The 16,261-nt window shown below is 31.4% G+C and overlaps 1 protein-coding gene and 1 pseudogene across 1 annotated transcript; one reads left to right on the top strand and one right to left on the bottom strand.

Moving 5' to 3' along the window:
• Positions 1 to 2,617, bottom strand: LOC131849261 (uncharacterized). Its single transcript, XM_059199293.1, has 2 exons — positions 2,394 to 2,617; positions 1 to 1,732 (listed from the first exon to the last, which is right to left on the bottom strand). Exons 1-2 carry the CDS (start codon positions 2,524 to 2,526, stop codon positions 1,323 to 1,325), a joined length of 543 nt encoding a protein of 180 aa, XP_059055276.1. The 5' UTR covers positions 2,527 to 2,617; the 3' UTR covers positions 1 to 1,322.
• A 2,047-nt stretch (positions 2,618 to 4,664) lies between these two features.
• LOC131849303 (potassium/sodium hyperpolarization-activated cyclic nucleotide-gated channel 2-like) lies at positions 4,665 to 14,821 on the top strand (annotated as a pseudogene).
• Positions 14,822 to 16,261: the final 1,440 nt, after the last annotated feature.

Below are 16,261 nucleotides of genomic sequence, written 5' to 3' on the forward strand. Positions count from 1 at the left end.
GTATGCTGTGCACCATACAATTATGTTATATTTAAAATAAAAATTAAACAGTTTATTCAATAATATAAAAAGGGTGTTATTAAACGTCGGACGATATACGAGCGTATTTGACTTACTGAGCTCTAGTACACCCCCGCGTGCGGGTAGGGCTGAAATTACACCTTGTGGAACTATCATAACACACATCTATTGAAATATAGAATTAAAATATTTTCAACTAATCCATTAGAAAGACATTATAGACTCTGACAGGCCAAATAATAATAATATTTATTTCTACCTTCATTCTAGTATCTTCAATGATATCAGGTTAGATATTGATAAGTTAGTTTAATTAAATTATCTCAAATGCTGTTTATTTACCATCATCTGCTTCTTCCTTATCCCATTTATTTGGGGTTGGCGTAATATGTTTGTTTTTCTTTTGCGTTCATCCCTGTTTGTAGTCATCTTGATATTTACTTCCATATCATCATTCATCATTCCATACTATATACATATCTTTACCCTTATTTCCAAAATATAATTTAAAAAAATCACATTCATATTCTTAGAAATTTAAAGAACAATGGTTTTACCTTTGTCATATAATACCTACGTATTGTTCCCTCTTGAGATTTGTACCATGTAATAATACCTTTGTAGACAGTGTCATTATTTAGAACTAGTAATAAAAAAATTGCTGGTTGGTATAAAGATTACTAGATATGCTAGAATCCAGAAAAAAGAATATAACAAACATGAACATAAAATTGAGAAATATTATATAAGATAGGATATTATACTAATATCACTACAGATGATCTAAATTCTATGTTTTAAAATCTGAAATGTAATTTGAGTACAAAAATGTAAATAAACATTAATGTGAGAGATAAATATTAAAGTTATATCAATATTGCATATCAATTGCACAGTTTTCAATACATTATTGTAGTATTGAACACATACAATGTGTTAAAGTAAAATAGATTGTATGTGTATAATGTTACTACTAGTCAATAAAATTCACTCATTAGTTCACTTTTAGAAATGGTATTCATTTTTGTCTCAAATTTCAATTCAGACAACACTTATTAAACTATCATCATATATTTCATAAATAAATACAGAATGAAAATAAGAAGTGATCTCATTAAGACTAGGTAGGTAGGTATTTCTCATCTTTATGAGACATTGTAAAATTAAGCTATCATAGTGTTCCAGTGTAATGAGATCACTGTTACTTTCTCTTGTAACATTTACTAAGAATTCTTTGTAAATATTTTCTATATATATGATAGTGTAATAGGCTCTAAGCTCTACAAGAATGTCATGGTTTCCTACTGTATATTTTTATGACTAAACATTGAATGAATATATGGCGCGACCATTGGAGGAACTGATGATGTCGCTTCCGGTATGGGATCCTTCTCTTTATTATTCTTAGTTTTTCTAAATTGGAAGCCATTTTTCCGTAATATTTTTCTTAGGGTTTCCCGAGAACCTTTAAAGTTAATTTCCTCTTTTAAAATTTCTAATAACTTATTAATAGTAGGCACTTCTTTCTTGAAAGCGTAGAATTCATGTATTTTTCTTCTAATGACTTGTAAATCATATTCATCTACTTCAATTTTACCTTTGGTCCTTACTCTTTTTTTAGGTGTCTTTTTTAAAGTTTCAGGATCAATAAGCCCTTGTTCCACTAGCCTTGCTTCTTTGACTATATTTAGTACAGTGCGTTCAGAGACTCCTAAAACAGACATATATTACATTACACCTACCCTAAAGAAATGGGCTAAGGAAAAAGTACATGTTGATGATATCCCTATTCATGTGGATATGGTTTCCGTCTGCAGTTAAAATCTCTGGGTATAAAGAGCAAGCACTGTCAGTGCTGTGAAAAAAACTGACCACATTCTTTTTATTTAAGAGATGTTGACATAAACATAAGTTATGTTGATGTTGCAACATTTTAGCAGTTTTGTTAACACTAAAATTGTGAAGAAAACATGAGATCAACCATGAAAGTAAAACAATCTAAAACTACCTCTAAATAGAAACAAGATACCATAAAAATCATTAATTTTATTATCTAATATATATATATAGTAAATAATATTTTACTTATTTGTTATCATATTTAAACCCCATCATTATTATACATTGATACAATAGTGTATGTTTTTATACATACACTATTGTATAAAATACTGGATTCTCGTAGTACCCTAATAAAAATATTCAAGTACCCACAAATTACATTGTAGACCACAGGAGGAATGTTTAAATGATTGGTAATAAAAATGTTCAGAATATAGAAGTCACTGAAATACTATATAGAGGTATTAATGAAATATTAGGAGGCAGCAAAATTGTAAGTGTGTGATATATTATTAATTTTTTCGACATACCTGTAGCAGCAGATACCCTTACGTATACCTTACTCAGAGGTATTATCGGCACCTGCATTCGTTTCTCCTCATCCATGAACTCTTTCACTCTTAGAATTATGTCTCGCACTTCGCTAGTTATGTTTTTAGGCATATTGTACTGCAATTATCGTCAGTTCTCAAACAAAAACAGACGGAAGACATCAATATTCAATAACTATGCAATGGATGCAATAGCTGTAACATGTTCACAGATCAAAGAGAATTTGTAATGTCAATGTCATATTTACATTTTTTTAAATTATTTATAATAATGGAACACTTCTTCTGCAGACGAACACATTATGATACAATACAAATGACACTAACATTTAATATTTCAGAATTTTTAATAAAATTATAAAATATTTTTTTATTTGAAAGAATCAATAACAAGTATGATTTTAATATGAAATAAACTGTCTGATATGATACGTATGCCCATACGTATGGGTAAGTATGTCTAAATAGATCTTCAACGATGGGAAACGTTTTGTGACTTTTCAATGTCATTAATGTCACACTGATATCTAAATGGAAGTTGACCTGTGGCGGAAAAAAAGAAAACCAAAAAAAATGTTATTACTAACATGACTTTTTCTTTGTATTTTAATAAATCAGATTTAAAATAAATTAAACAATTTGCTTAGTCGGCTATACTTCACCAAGTGCATAGATTCCTTTACAGAAAGGAATCACCAACATTTAGGTAATGTATTTTTTCTTACTATTATTATACATGTAGACAATTTTGAAGATATAAAATACAATCATATAGACTATAGCAGTGATCTACAACAAAGTCAAAATTCCTTTTTATAATTGAATTTAATGGTATAAGTACATATTATAATGTTTGATCTAAATTTAAGTTCGTTCAGTTACCTACACTCTTTATAAATTTTTAGACTCTTAAAGGAGATCCAGAAATTACATTATTTTCAAGAAGCTCTCAAATTCAAATTCAAATTCAAAATATCTTTATTCATGTAGGTCTATTACAGACTCTTATGATATGTCAAATCTACCGTCAGTTCGGAATGATATCGAGATGAGAAGAACTGACAAGAAACTCAGCTCGTATCTTTTTCAAATAATAGTGGAACATGTTTACAATAAATATAGTTTTTAAAATTCAAATTTGGGAGAATAGAGTGACCACCAGCATATGCTATCGCAAAGAACAAAAAATTTAATCAGTGTTCACAACCTGAACAGACCAGTCCCCACAAGTAGCACCCGTTCACGAGTATGACGTATGAGCCAGCCATCATTGTACTCAACCATATTAGAGGGAGCACATCGACCTGGCTCACCACGCCGCCACAAGTTTGAACTTTATAGCGAGCATGACTGTTTCAGGTTACTCCACTACGTCAATTATATTATTTACAGCATAGGCTGTACCGATCACAGTTTTCACCCATTACAATATTAAATTTACATTATTTAATTTACAATATGTCATTACAAATTATAAAAAATCATTTATAATAAGTTTCTTTAATGTTATTACATTATCCATGTCAATGGGAAAAATTATATGCCTCATAACAAAAGTTAAAATTATAATTAAGTCCACACATTGTAGTCATTTAAGTAGTCGTTTATTTTATAATAAGCTTTAGAGCAAAGTGTTTTTTTTACATGTATCTTAAATTTGCCTTCACTTAAATTTAAAACACTATCTGGCAATTTATTATAAAAACATATACAATACTCTTTCTACAAAATACTCTTCAAGTACATAAAATGAAACACCGTACATTAATCAACCAAGAGTGCATAAATTTATGGCGACATTGACAAAGAAACAGTGGAAGGTCTCTTAGCAAGATGAAATGTGGATTAATGAAGGTATATAAAATATTTTTTTTTTTATTATTTTGTCTTTATTTAGAAGTCCTTTCCACTTTCTTATTTATTGAACATTTCAGGCTATTCTGAGACTAGGCACAAGGACACCAACTGCACATGCAATCATCCCAACTGTTTTCAAAGGCCCTACAACAGGCCTAAAACGGCCATCAGGAAGACGACTTGTAGTATCCCATGTTGGGAGTGAAGATGGTTTTGTGAAGTATAGTGCACTAAAATTTCCAGCAATGCAAAGGACTTGATGATTATTAAACAGAAATTAATTGTGATCAATACAAAAATTGGTAGAAAATTCTACCAAGAGTTAAAACCCAATGCAGTTCTTGTAATAGAGAATGCTCCGTAACATATGAGAAAAGTGACATTCTAACCTTAATATTAAATTAAAATTCTATAAGAGATAATCTTATATATAAAATTCTCGTGTCACAGTTTTCGTTCCCATAATCCTCCGAAATGGCTTGATCGATTCTCATGAAATTTTGTGAGCGTATTGAATAGGTCTGAGAATCGGCCAACATCTATTTTTCATCCCCCTAAATGTTAGGGGTAGTCCACCCGTAAATTTTTTTTTATTTTAAGTCAAAACAATGTTTGCCTGAACAGCTAGTATAAAATAAAATAATAATTTTTCTTTGTTTTTGTTTACAAATTTTGTTACAAAAAATAAAACCTATTAAAAAAATTTACTACAATAAATGGGGTCATTTCTTATTGTTGCCTTCCAAAATTTCCTTTGCTTCCTTCATCAAATTTTTTAGGTAACCTTCATAGCATTTCAAGAAAATAAGTGAAAAATCGAGGGTCACCAACAAAAAGAAAATAATTGGGAATGGATACACATGCAAACGGTTTGGGCAGTCAATGGCAAGCTATTTGATAATTTTTATAGATGATGGACTGGTGCATGTGCTTATGCTAATTTTAAAAGCTGGCCACAGTGCAGAATGATTGCAGTAACTCAATCAAGCCGTCATGGAGAATTCACTATAAATTAACCAGAATACTTCTAAGGGAGTTGTTTTGAGGTCTGAGTAATCGGGCCTCTGATATCCATCTGGAATCCATAGTTGCTAATTCACCATGTTTAGCGACTAACTGACCCGACTGCAACCTTATCCTATGATACTTCACTGGTATCCATAACCTGCTAGAGACCTACGTAGGTATTTTCACTATTGCATATTTATCCATTAAAAAAATGCGCGCTTAAGAATTAATAAGGCAAATATTATTACATAGTATTCAGTTCCCTCAAGTTAACTCGTAACTGTGTTTAATATTTACTAGATAGAGTAATAGAAATTTTAGATGGCGCTATAAATTTATTCTTGTATTTAATGAATTTCTACGCCATCAAGTGAATAGGTCCTCAACCCACCACCGGAACTGCAGCTGACATTATTTATTGACAGCAGCTCTATTTTAATCATTTTAGAAGTATACGACCGAGAGGAAATTTGGTTCTGGCACGACTATAGCGTTGTAGAAATGGCTTTATAGGTTTAGGATACTAGTAAATACTTCACACATTTAAATAATAATCGTTAAATAAGAATGAGTGTATAATCTAAAATTAAAAAAAAAAATGCGATTACTTCGTGACACTTAATAACAAAAAAAATTATGTGATAACCATGTATTGATTAATGTATTACTTTTCAGTGTTGTTTTTACATGTTAAGTGAAAATATATGTTTTAATTGTTTGCTAATAGGTTTAGTATTTTATGAAAATGTATGGAAGACATGATTTCCACGAATCATTATGATCACGCCTGCTCAATTATACAGGAAAAAGATGTTCTTGAAATCGACATAAAAGGGAATTCTTGGACGGCCAAGTTTGAACGTTGGTGGTACAATATGTTCCTATTGTCGTATAGTAATAATAGATCTAGAATATATTACAATAGCTCACATGCCATGAGAATAGAAAGGGCCAAACAATTTCGTAGATATAGAAGTTGCATACATCCTTTGAGCAAATTCAGGTAATTTTTAAAACCTCACTAATTATTTGAAGACTTATGAAATTTTCTTATGCTAAACATAATGAAAATGCACCCAGCATTAAAAAGTGTAAATTTTGTAGTTACCTACTCCTATTATTATTTTAATAGATGACCTAAATGTCTGGCTTGGTCAGGATAAGGACTTTTGGGTCTTTATTCTTAGCATTATTATTATTAGTATATATTATCAATCTTTCAGGAGTTTTTGGGATGTGTGGATTCTGTGTGTGGTATGCCTATACAAAGTTTTAATCCATCACAACACATCTCTTATATATGGAGAATTTTCACTGCATTTCCACTATATGGCTATTATTCTAGAAGGTGTGATTATATTCGATTTATTTATAAATATTAGGACCGGATACGTCGATAAAAGGACTCGTAAAGTCGTTCTTGACATTCACAAGGCAATTGTCCATTATTGTTCTATGAAACTCTTCATACACGTGGTTTCTGCCATGCCAATACAGTGTCTAATGTTTATTAGATATGGAAATGATATCGATTGTATGCAGTGTAAATCAAATAAGTTCAACTGTACATTGAAATTGATCAGCGTCATAAGTCTGTTCAGAGTGTTCGAATTATCAACGTTCTTGACGCGAGAGAGAGCTTCGTTCAAAGTGACATGCTTCTTAAGACTCCTACGTATTGGACTGTTGGGTCTGTTCACCATGCTGCAGTTCATTAACTTTTCCGACACTATTAGTCTTTTAAATATAATTTATAAAGGCCACGTCGATGAGAACTCATATTATGGCCTAGTCATCAGAATAAAATATGCCGCAGAGAATCCTCCAACAGACCTGAAGTTCTTCGCGTTCGACTTTGCTAGGGTTTGCAAGTCTTTATTGCTTTTTAACTTCGGTTTTACTATGAAAAAGTTCTATTTGGACAAGCTGTGTTCTCTATTGGCTTACATAATTGCTAATGTTTTTTACATGTGGAGTTTAATGGAATGTTTTACATGTATAAGTAGAGAAACATTTCAGCAGGATGAGCTTATGAACAATAAAGATATAACTTTGAATTTGATAAAATGTCGTCAGTTACCTGACAAAGTTTGTTCTAAAGTAACCCAGTATTTCGAATTTAACATGACGAAACTGTATCAAGTGGAGAAACAAAATTGTTTATTTAGAGCTCTCCCGTTGGTTTTGAAGAGAGAGATTGCTCTCAACTGTTACAGCCGTCTTATTATGAGGATTCCATATTTTACTGATTGGCCCTTAAAAGTGGTCGAGCAGTTGATATTCATGTTGAAAGAAGAAGTTTATTTGAAGCACGCTGCTGTTGCGGAAGTTAGTATGTGGTCTTGTTTAAGCCTTAAATATTTGTAATGAGATATACTTTAATACAATAATTAATATTTCTCCATTAAATTTTATCCAAACATACATTTTGTAGTCTGGGTTCCATAGGCCTAATGTTTTAGATTTTCTGATACTTGATTTTACCGATTTCTTACAGGCCTGGGTACAGGGAATTGGCCTAATCATTATAGACGTTGGCGTAATGGCGGTCTATTCTACACAGAATGAAGAGATGGGCCACCTGATAGACGGCGATTATTTTGGAGAGTTATCACTCGTGACTGATAAAGAAATTAGGATGTCATATGTGACCGCTGTCACAGCTTGTAGAGTATGTACCTACTAAATTAAATTACTTTGAAGAAATAGGGTCTTTAAATCGGTTATATTTTTCTGTAAGGCATTTTACTGTAGAAGAAAACTACATGATTATATTTTTATTAGCTTTTAATTTTGTTTCCAATCTAATTGTATATTTATTTAAGTTTCATTATTCGTCGTCGTTAATCAAAATTAAATATTTTTTCTTCTGTATTTCTCATTAATTTTCTTTAGTTTTATTTAAACGAGTTACAATATATTGCTGTCTGTAGTTGTAGTAGTAATAATGATATATAATCTATGTTGTATAAATAAGTCAGTGTCAAAAGACAAATGACACAAGCTGTCATAAAGGAATTTGGATAAGATTGTTAGAAGAATGTGTAACGGTTACAAAACGTATAAAACAATAAATGGTAAAACAGTAAATTGTGACTATTAATTGTCTAATAATACATGGCGCAGTCGAGACGAAACGAAACCATATAAAAAGATGCAGTGTTATTTTCCGGAAAAACTTGTACTCTCGGGAAATTTGGCCGAGAAATGGAGGGCTTTCAAGCAAGGGCTTGGAAAAAATACCAGACGCAAGAAAGGTAGCTATATTGTTGAATTTAGTGGGAGAAGAAGGTATAAAAATTTATAACAATTTCAACTTGAAAAATGAAGAGAAAACTTATGTTAGAATATTACAAGAATTCGAAGCATATTGTGAGCCTAAGAAGAATAAGTTGTATTGTAGATTCTTATTTTATCAAAGGTGTCAGTCTGAAGGTGAGCCATTGTTAATTTCCTGACGGATATAAATAAATTAGTGAAAGACTGTGGATTTCAATCTGAACAAGAAGCAATACGCGATAGATTAGTTTTGGGCACGTCAGATTTAAAATGTCAAAGGAAATTGTTGGTAGAAGGAGACATGGAATTAGAAGAAGTCATAAAAAGATTGAGAATATCAGAGATGGATAAGAGGCAAGTGGAGGAGATTCAGAAAAAAGATAACCATGTGGATCAGGTATTGCAAAAACATCACAGTGAAAGGACAATCAACTGTAAATGGTGTGGTCAAATACATGTGGCAAAAATGGAAAAGTGTCCAGCAAGAGGAAAGGAATGTTCCAGATGCAAGAAACTTAACCATTTTGGATCTGTTTGTCGTACGAGATTGAAGCAGAATGTAAAAGCTGTAGAAAAACAGGAGCCACAAGGCTCTGAAGGAGAGTACTACTGTGGGTCAGTATACAATAGCAATAATGATAAATGGGTGCAAAAATTATTAGTAGAAAATAACATATATATTAAGTTCAAACTGGATACAGGTTCAGAGGTAGATTTAATTCCATACAATATATATGAAAACCTTTTGAAGAGCAAAAAGATTTTGTTAAATAAATGTAGAATTACGTTACATGCTTATAATAAATCTGGTATTAAAGTGCATGGGCTTGTATTGTTAGAAGTCAAATTAAATTTGAATTTATAGTCACAGAATCAGGTCTTCAACCCACATTAGGAAGATATACATGTGAATTGATTGGTCTAGTGCTAAGAAAGGATGTAAATGGAGTTAAGGATATTAAGGGGGTCTTCCTATGTGATGGGTTGAAAAAATCGATTTTTTTTTTTTTCATAAATTGCTCCCTTAACATGTCTAGAATACGGTAGTAAAGCGATTTTAGAAAATTCGAAGTCGTTTTAAAGATACAGCAGGTAAAAGAAAGAGCGGTTCGGAGCGGTGAGTTGGCAGTTAGAGACCGGGCCTATTGTGTACCGTCGGCTTTATACCTGGCCTCCCTTTTATTAATATATTTGTTTATACAAGTTTAGACATGTTTCTACAGACTTAAACAGAAAAGGAGCAGGTAAACTTACTGATAAAGTTATCCAAGAAATTACAAAATTCTACGGATTAGCAATTCGACGCCATCCAGATTCGCTTGAAGATATGAGAAAGGAAGTTTGGGCAACGTACTATCACAAATGTTCTTCTGATGAAAACCCTCAGCATCAATTTTGTCCAGAAGGCGAAGACAGTTGGTGTAAATGGCGTAAGGCTGAAGCTAATAATGAACTGGACCAATTTCATCACGATAAACCACCTCTAATTCCGCAAGTCCAAGAAGCTATCAAACCGGTTTTCGAAGATTTATCGAAAGACGAATTATTAATTTGTTGTTTAGGAGCAGAGACACAAAACAATAACGAATCTTTGAATTCTTTGATTTGGACTTTCGCTCCTAAACATCTTCATTCTGGTCCCAAAGTTGTTGAAATTGCTAGCTACTTAGCAGTTATTATCTTTAATGAAGGTTTTCAAGGTATTTTAAAAGTTATGTCGATTATGGGATGCCCTGTTGGTCGTGAAGTCCAAGCGTATGTTGAGAAACGGGATGAAAAGCGAATCTTACGCTCTGAGCGGCGCGTAAGTGATGTCGTTAAACAAGCCAGGATTGACTCAAGAGCTGAACAATCTGCTTTAAAAGAGTTTCACGAGGAAGAGGAAGGAATACTCTATGGACCAGGCATCGCCGATTGAGAGTAAGTTGATATTTTAATAGTTTTTAACGGACTTGAAACTTTAAACGCGTTTTTCTCAAAACTGTGTTTTTCAAACTTTCCTCCATTGTATCTCAGAAACGGCTGGACCGAATTACTTGAAATTTACAGGGCACACTCAATATATATAAACGCATGGAATGAACTATTATCAATCGAAAATTTTCAAAACTTCGATTTTTTTATAGCAAAAAAAAAAAAAAAAAAAACGCCTAATTTGCAACTTTTATTTCAAATGTCTATCAAAAATCCAATTTTTTTTATATTCATTTGATTATAGGTCATTCCGTGCTTTTAAGCCTACAAATTAAAACGCCGTTTTTTTTTTTTTTCAGATAAGCCGATCAGCCGGAATCGTGGAGGAAGTGGGAGCTCTTTTTTTCGAGGCGGGGGTGTTCAGAGCGCTGTAACTCTAGTTTGACTGAATATTTTTAGCTGAAATTTTATATTTATACTGTCCAAATATGTGTTAATAAATGATAAAAAACTTGAAGCTCTAAATATTTACTGGTCGTAGAAAAAAATCCTAAAATATCCCTAAAAAACAGGCCGTCACATAGGAAGACCCCCTTAAAGGAAACACAAACAGAAGTAACATTATCAATGATTATATGGATGTATTTACAGGGTCCGGGAGATTTCCTAAGAGGTATGGAATTAAATTGAAACCAGGATCTGAAGCTGTATCTAAACCTCCACATAGAGTAACTATAAAATTAAAAGAGAAGCTAAAAGTAGAGTTAGATCGCTTATGTAACCAGGGAATAATTAAGAAACAAAAGGAACCCACAGAGTGGATAAATAGGATTGTAATAGTAGAAAAAGATGAAGATTCTATACGTATATGTTTAGATCCTAAGTCCTTAAATAAATGTATACTAAAAAAATATCAGATTCCTACAATTAATGATTTGAAAACGAAAATAGGTAACGCTAAATATTTTTCTGTTCTAGATTTAAAAGAATCATTTTGGCAGATAGGGTTGTCAGAGGAGAGTACAAAGTTGTGTACATTTTCTACAGTGTTTGGCACTTATTCTTTTAATGTCTTACCATTTGGGTTAGATGTATCTGCTGAAATATTCCAAGAAAATTGTGAAAAATGCTTTAATGATATAGATAATCTTTTCATATATATTGATGATTTCTTAGTATTTGGTAACACTAAAGAGGAACATGATGTAGCATTAAAAAAAGTGCTATTGCGAGCTAGGGAATTGAATATTAAATTTAATATAAATAAGTTTCGATATTTACCAAACATAGTGCACTATTTTGGTCATGAAATTGTAGATGGATGCCTGAGGCCAGATAGTAACAAAATAAAAGCAATAATTAATTATGATATGCCTAATGATAAACAGAGCTTACAGAGATTTCTAGGATTTGTTAATTATTTGAGAGATTTTATTCTCAACTTGTCTGAAATAATAACTCCTCTTCGTGAACTGCTAAAAAAGAATATAGTTTTTCAGTGGAATGAAAATCACACAAAATGTGTTGAGAAAGTAAAACAGCTCATAATGTCCCCACCAGTACTTCAAAATTTTGATCCCTCATTACCAATTGTAATACAGACAGACAGCTCCAAGAATGCCATGGGATGTGTACTGTTACAAAATAAGCATCCTATAGCATTTGCATCAAAAAGTCTTAGTAGAATTGAATGTGAATATGGGCAAATAGACAAAGAATTCTTAGCTGTGTTATTTGCTTGTCGTAAATTTCATTATTATATTTATGGTAGACACATCACTGTACAGACTGACCATCAGCCGTTCATAGCTTTAATTAACAAAGAATTGCATGAGATAAATTCACAGAGATTAAGGAAAATTAGAATTAAATTTGCTATATATGATTTAGAATTGCAGTTTATTAGGGGATCTCAAATGTTGATTGCTGATGCATTAAGTAGGGCGTCGAGTACAGCCAGTATTGAAAACTTTGAATTGTCTATTGATAAAGTAGTTCATACAGTAAATGTTTCTAATGCATATATGAAGGAGATAATTTCGGAAACTAAGAATGACATAATATTACAAAGTCTAATAATATTGTGTAGAGATGGTTGGCCAAATAAGATAAGTAAAGTGCCAGATCATGTAAAGTCATTTTATAAATTTTAAAATAACATTTATTATGAAAACTCGGTAGTATATGTAGATCATAAGATAATAGTTCCAGCAATATTAAGGAATAAAATTATCAATGAAGTGCACAGTTCACACTTTGGTATAACAAAAACACAATCTAGAGCTGCTTCTTTGTTTTATTGGCCAGGCATTAAACAGGATATCATGAATGTTGTGTCAAAATGTGCATTGTGTGAGAAGTATAGTGCTAGGAAGGCAAAGGAACCCATGATTTTGGATATAAGAGCTAATTTACCTTTTGAGAAAATAGGTTGTGATTTTTTTAATTACTCTGGAGAAAATTATCTTATTGTAGCTGATTACTATTCAAAATGGTTTGAATTGGTTAAAGTATCATCATTGTCTGCTTCCACAGTAATAAAAATATTAAAAAGTATTTTTTCAATACATGGCATTCCTAAAGTAATACGAGCTGATAATATGCCATTTAATTCCTGGGAATTTCAAAATTTTGCAAAATTATGGCAATTTGTAATAATAACATCCAGTCCATTATATCCAAAATCGAATGGTAAAACCATTAGATTTTGGATTTGAAAGGTTTGTGGGCATTGCTAAAAATATGTTAAAGAAGTGTTCTGAAAATAAATTAGACATACATTATTTATTGTTAGAATATAGAAATACTCCTGTTTTGGGTTCACCATATTCACCATCACAATTGTTATTCAGTAGATTAATTAGGTCTAAGATATCTATTCATGACAAACTGTTACTTCCTAAAGTTGTAAACGATTTTAATGACTATCAAGCTAAAAGGGACAATGCTAATAAATGTAATTATGATAAATGTGCTTTAACAAGTAATGATAAATTTTACATAGGTCAGGATATAGTTTATTTGAAAAATACTGTTTGGTTAAAAGGAAAATTAATGCTCCTAGTTATCTTAAGGACTATGATTGTGAATTTTAGTTTTGTTATTTAATTTCTTTAAAGGGGAAGATGTAGTAGTAATAATGATATATAATCTATGTTGTATAAATAAGTCAGTGTCAAAAGACAAATGACACAAGCTGTCATAAAGGAGTTTGGATAAGATTGTTAGAAGAATGTGTAACGGTTACAAAACGTATAAAACAATAAATGGTAAAATAGTAAATTGTGACTATTAATTGTCTAATAATACAATAGTAAAATGTTTTGATGATTTTAGTTTGTTTTTTATTAACTACTAGCTACTCGCCCTGGCTTCGGACCGGTGTACATGTATAATAAAGCAATATATATAAAGCTTCCTCTAGAATCACTCTATCTATTAAAAAAAACATTTCAAGATTTAAGCGACTTTGTTTTATACTATGTAATGACGATAATGACATATTAGTACACTTATGCACAGATCACATGAATATTATAACATATAGTTAGGAATTGTTACGGTTTTTCATATACAGAAGAGTGTCATCTCTTAAGGGTTCTGCTTTTGCAAGTGCAAAAGCAGAACCCTTAACTAAGTTTTCAATTGTTACTGGTGACCTAGACGAAGTCGTCTAGGTCACCAGTAACAATTTGCATCGTGTGTACAACATGTAAAAATCTCTCAGGCGTCTAAACAATTGTGTATAACAATTTAACGTAGGAAAAACCCCGAGTTAAAATTAAACTGAAGGTCAAGCAAGTGCTTTCACATTTGTATGGAAAAATTGGAATGTAATGTGGTAATATACAGTTGTAACATGTAATGAAATCACAGGATAAGAAGCGTAATGTCTTAGTCCTGCTGAATGGCAACGCATGAGTGGTCAGGTCTGTCCCATGAGTCCGTAGTTCATATACATATAATTGTGTATAGGTGTTACCGGTTACCGTCAGGTTAGCCGTCTGATTGTTTGCCATTCTAACTGCATAAAAAAATCTTAATGCTCTTCCGGCTGTTTTAATTCAATCATTGTCTTTCAGGTTTTGGTCCTAGAGAAAGGACAGTTTAGAAAATTTATGCGATTATATCCAATATTGTTCTTCGATATGAAGAGAGAGCTACGGAAGAAGTATGTCACGGAGTTGCAACGATCTAACAACAATGGTGAAGATGAACAGCGTGTATTTAATAAGTTTAAACAAATAAACACGTCATGAACTCTCCTTACTACTAGGTATAGTTTATAATGATATCTTATGTAAATTTACGTAAAGAATAAATTAATACCAACTGCCTTATTGATTTAATTTATCTGTCTTTACTTTTGTGACTTTTATATTGAGAGAATGGCTAAAAAAATACAAAGTACTGAAATAATTAGATATTTAAAGATAAATATAAGTGTTCAATGCCGAAGAAACTAATTTAATATAACTCTAAAACTACTGAACAGATCTTGATTAAATTGATTTGGGTCCACACGATGAACACTTAGTATAAAAAAAAATTATTATCAGTCAGTACACATACGCTAAAAAAATACAGTCGTTTTAACAAACTATTTTTTTTAATTCATATACAAAGAAAAGAGTACAAATCACAATATAGTATATCAAAAAGCTAGGATATATTTATCTATGTCATCTAAGTTATCTTATTTTGTGTTATATTACTAAAACTAGTTGATTCGATCACTCCTCACCATACCTATATAATCATGGTGATTCAATATGTCTGCCACACGCGTAGCATGTCAAGTGACTTTTTTAAATTTCATTATATGTACATGTAGAAGTGTGTGTTACTTACGTGTTACATCATATGCCGGAGAATTGACCACTATCATGTACAGGCGATTCAAAACTGATAAAAAATATATTAACGGCCTGATATAATTACAGTTCGAAGAGTTTTTGTCAAAATATAATTTAAAGGTATTCAAATGAATCATAACGATATTAACAATGTGTGTTACTGACCCTTAACAAACCTTCTTGGAGAACCCCATCCTGCAGTAACTGGAGAAAACATTGGCAGGTAGTTCCATTTTCCACAGTCTAAATGTATATGGGAGAAAACAACTCTGAAACCTAAAAATATGTTTTATTGTTACTTTTAATGAAATACATATACATACATATAAAAAAAATTAGGTACATCTTGACATGGGTCTAATCTTTGTTGATTATAAAATACATATAAATATATATAACGGTTTATTTTTCATTAGTCTAGCTAAAACTTGTTACGGGTATCCTGTTAATTGTCGGATTTGAATAATAGTTTTTTTGTTCATTATTTTAGAAAAGAAGCTACAAAACCCTCATGTTCAGGTGAAAATTTCAATAATATTAGTTAGGTATAGTATATGTATATAAAATAGCAATTATTTCCTTTAAATATACTTAATAAGTATTTATACAATAGTTCCACTAAATTAAAGATGGTAGGTATTTTGTTATTATATAAAGAAATTGGGAAACTGTTAGGTACGAATACTTATTCACTTCGACTGTACTTGCGCAAAGTCAAGGAGCTAGCTTCACGCAACCGCATTTAAGTTTTGTGCGAAATGTATGCTACAAATTAAATATAATAATTGAAGTTATTAAGACACTTGGGTGCGACGCGATTTACAAAATTTCATGTAAATTCGTGTAGTTTTGAAATATCACAAACCGAGTAACACATCCGCTTTCGTATTTATAAACTTATTTATAGAATAATTTGCTCAATATTGTGCCACA

Source organism: Achroia grisella, unplaced genomic scaffold (genome assembly GCF_030625045.1).
Source record: "Achroia grisella isolate CSIRO2021 unplaced genomic scaffold, CSIRO_AGI_Agris_v1 utg640, whole genome shotgun sequence".
Taxonomy (NCBI): domain Eukaryota; kingdom Metazoa; phylum Arthropoda; class Insecta; order Lepidoptera; family Pyralidae; genus Achroia; species Achroia grisella.

What these genes read in the sequence shown, in the direction of transcription:
- LOC131849261 (XM_059199293.1), bottom strand. Translation starts at nt 2,526, where the DNA reads ATGCCTAAAAACATAACTAGCGAAGTGCGAGACATAATTCTAAGAGTG. An exon ending in AAGGGTATCTGCTGCTACAG is followed by an intron (nt 1,733 to 2,393) that starts GTATGTCGAAAA and finishes TGTCTGTTTTAG; the next exon opens with GAGTCTCTGAACGCACTGTA.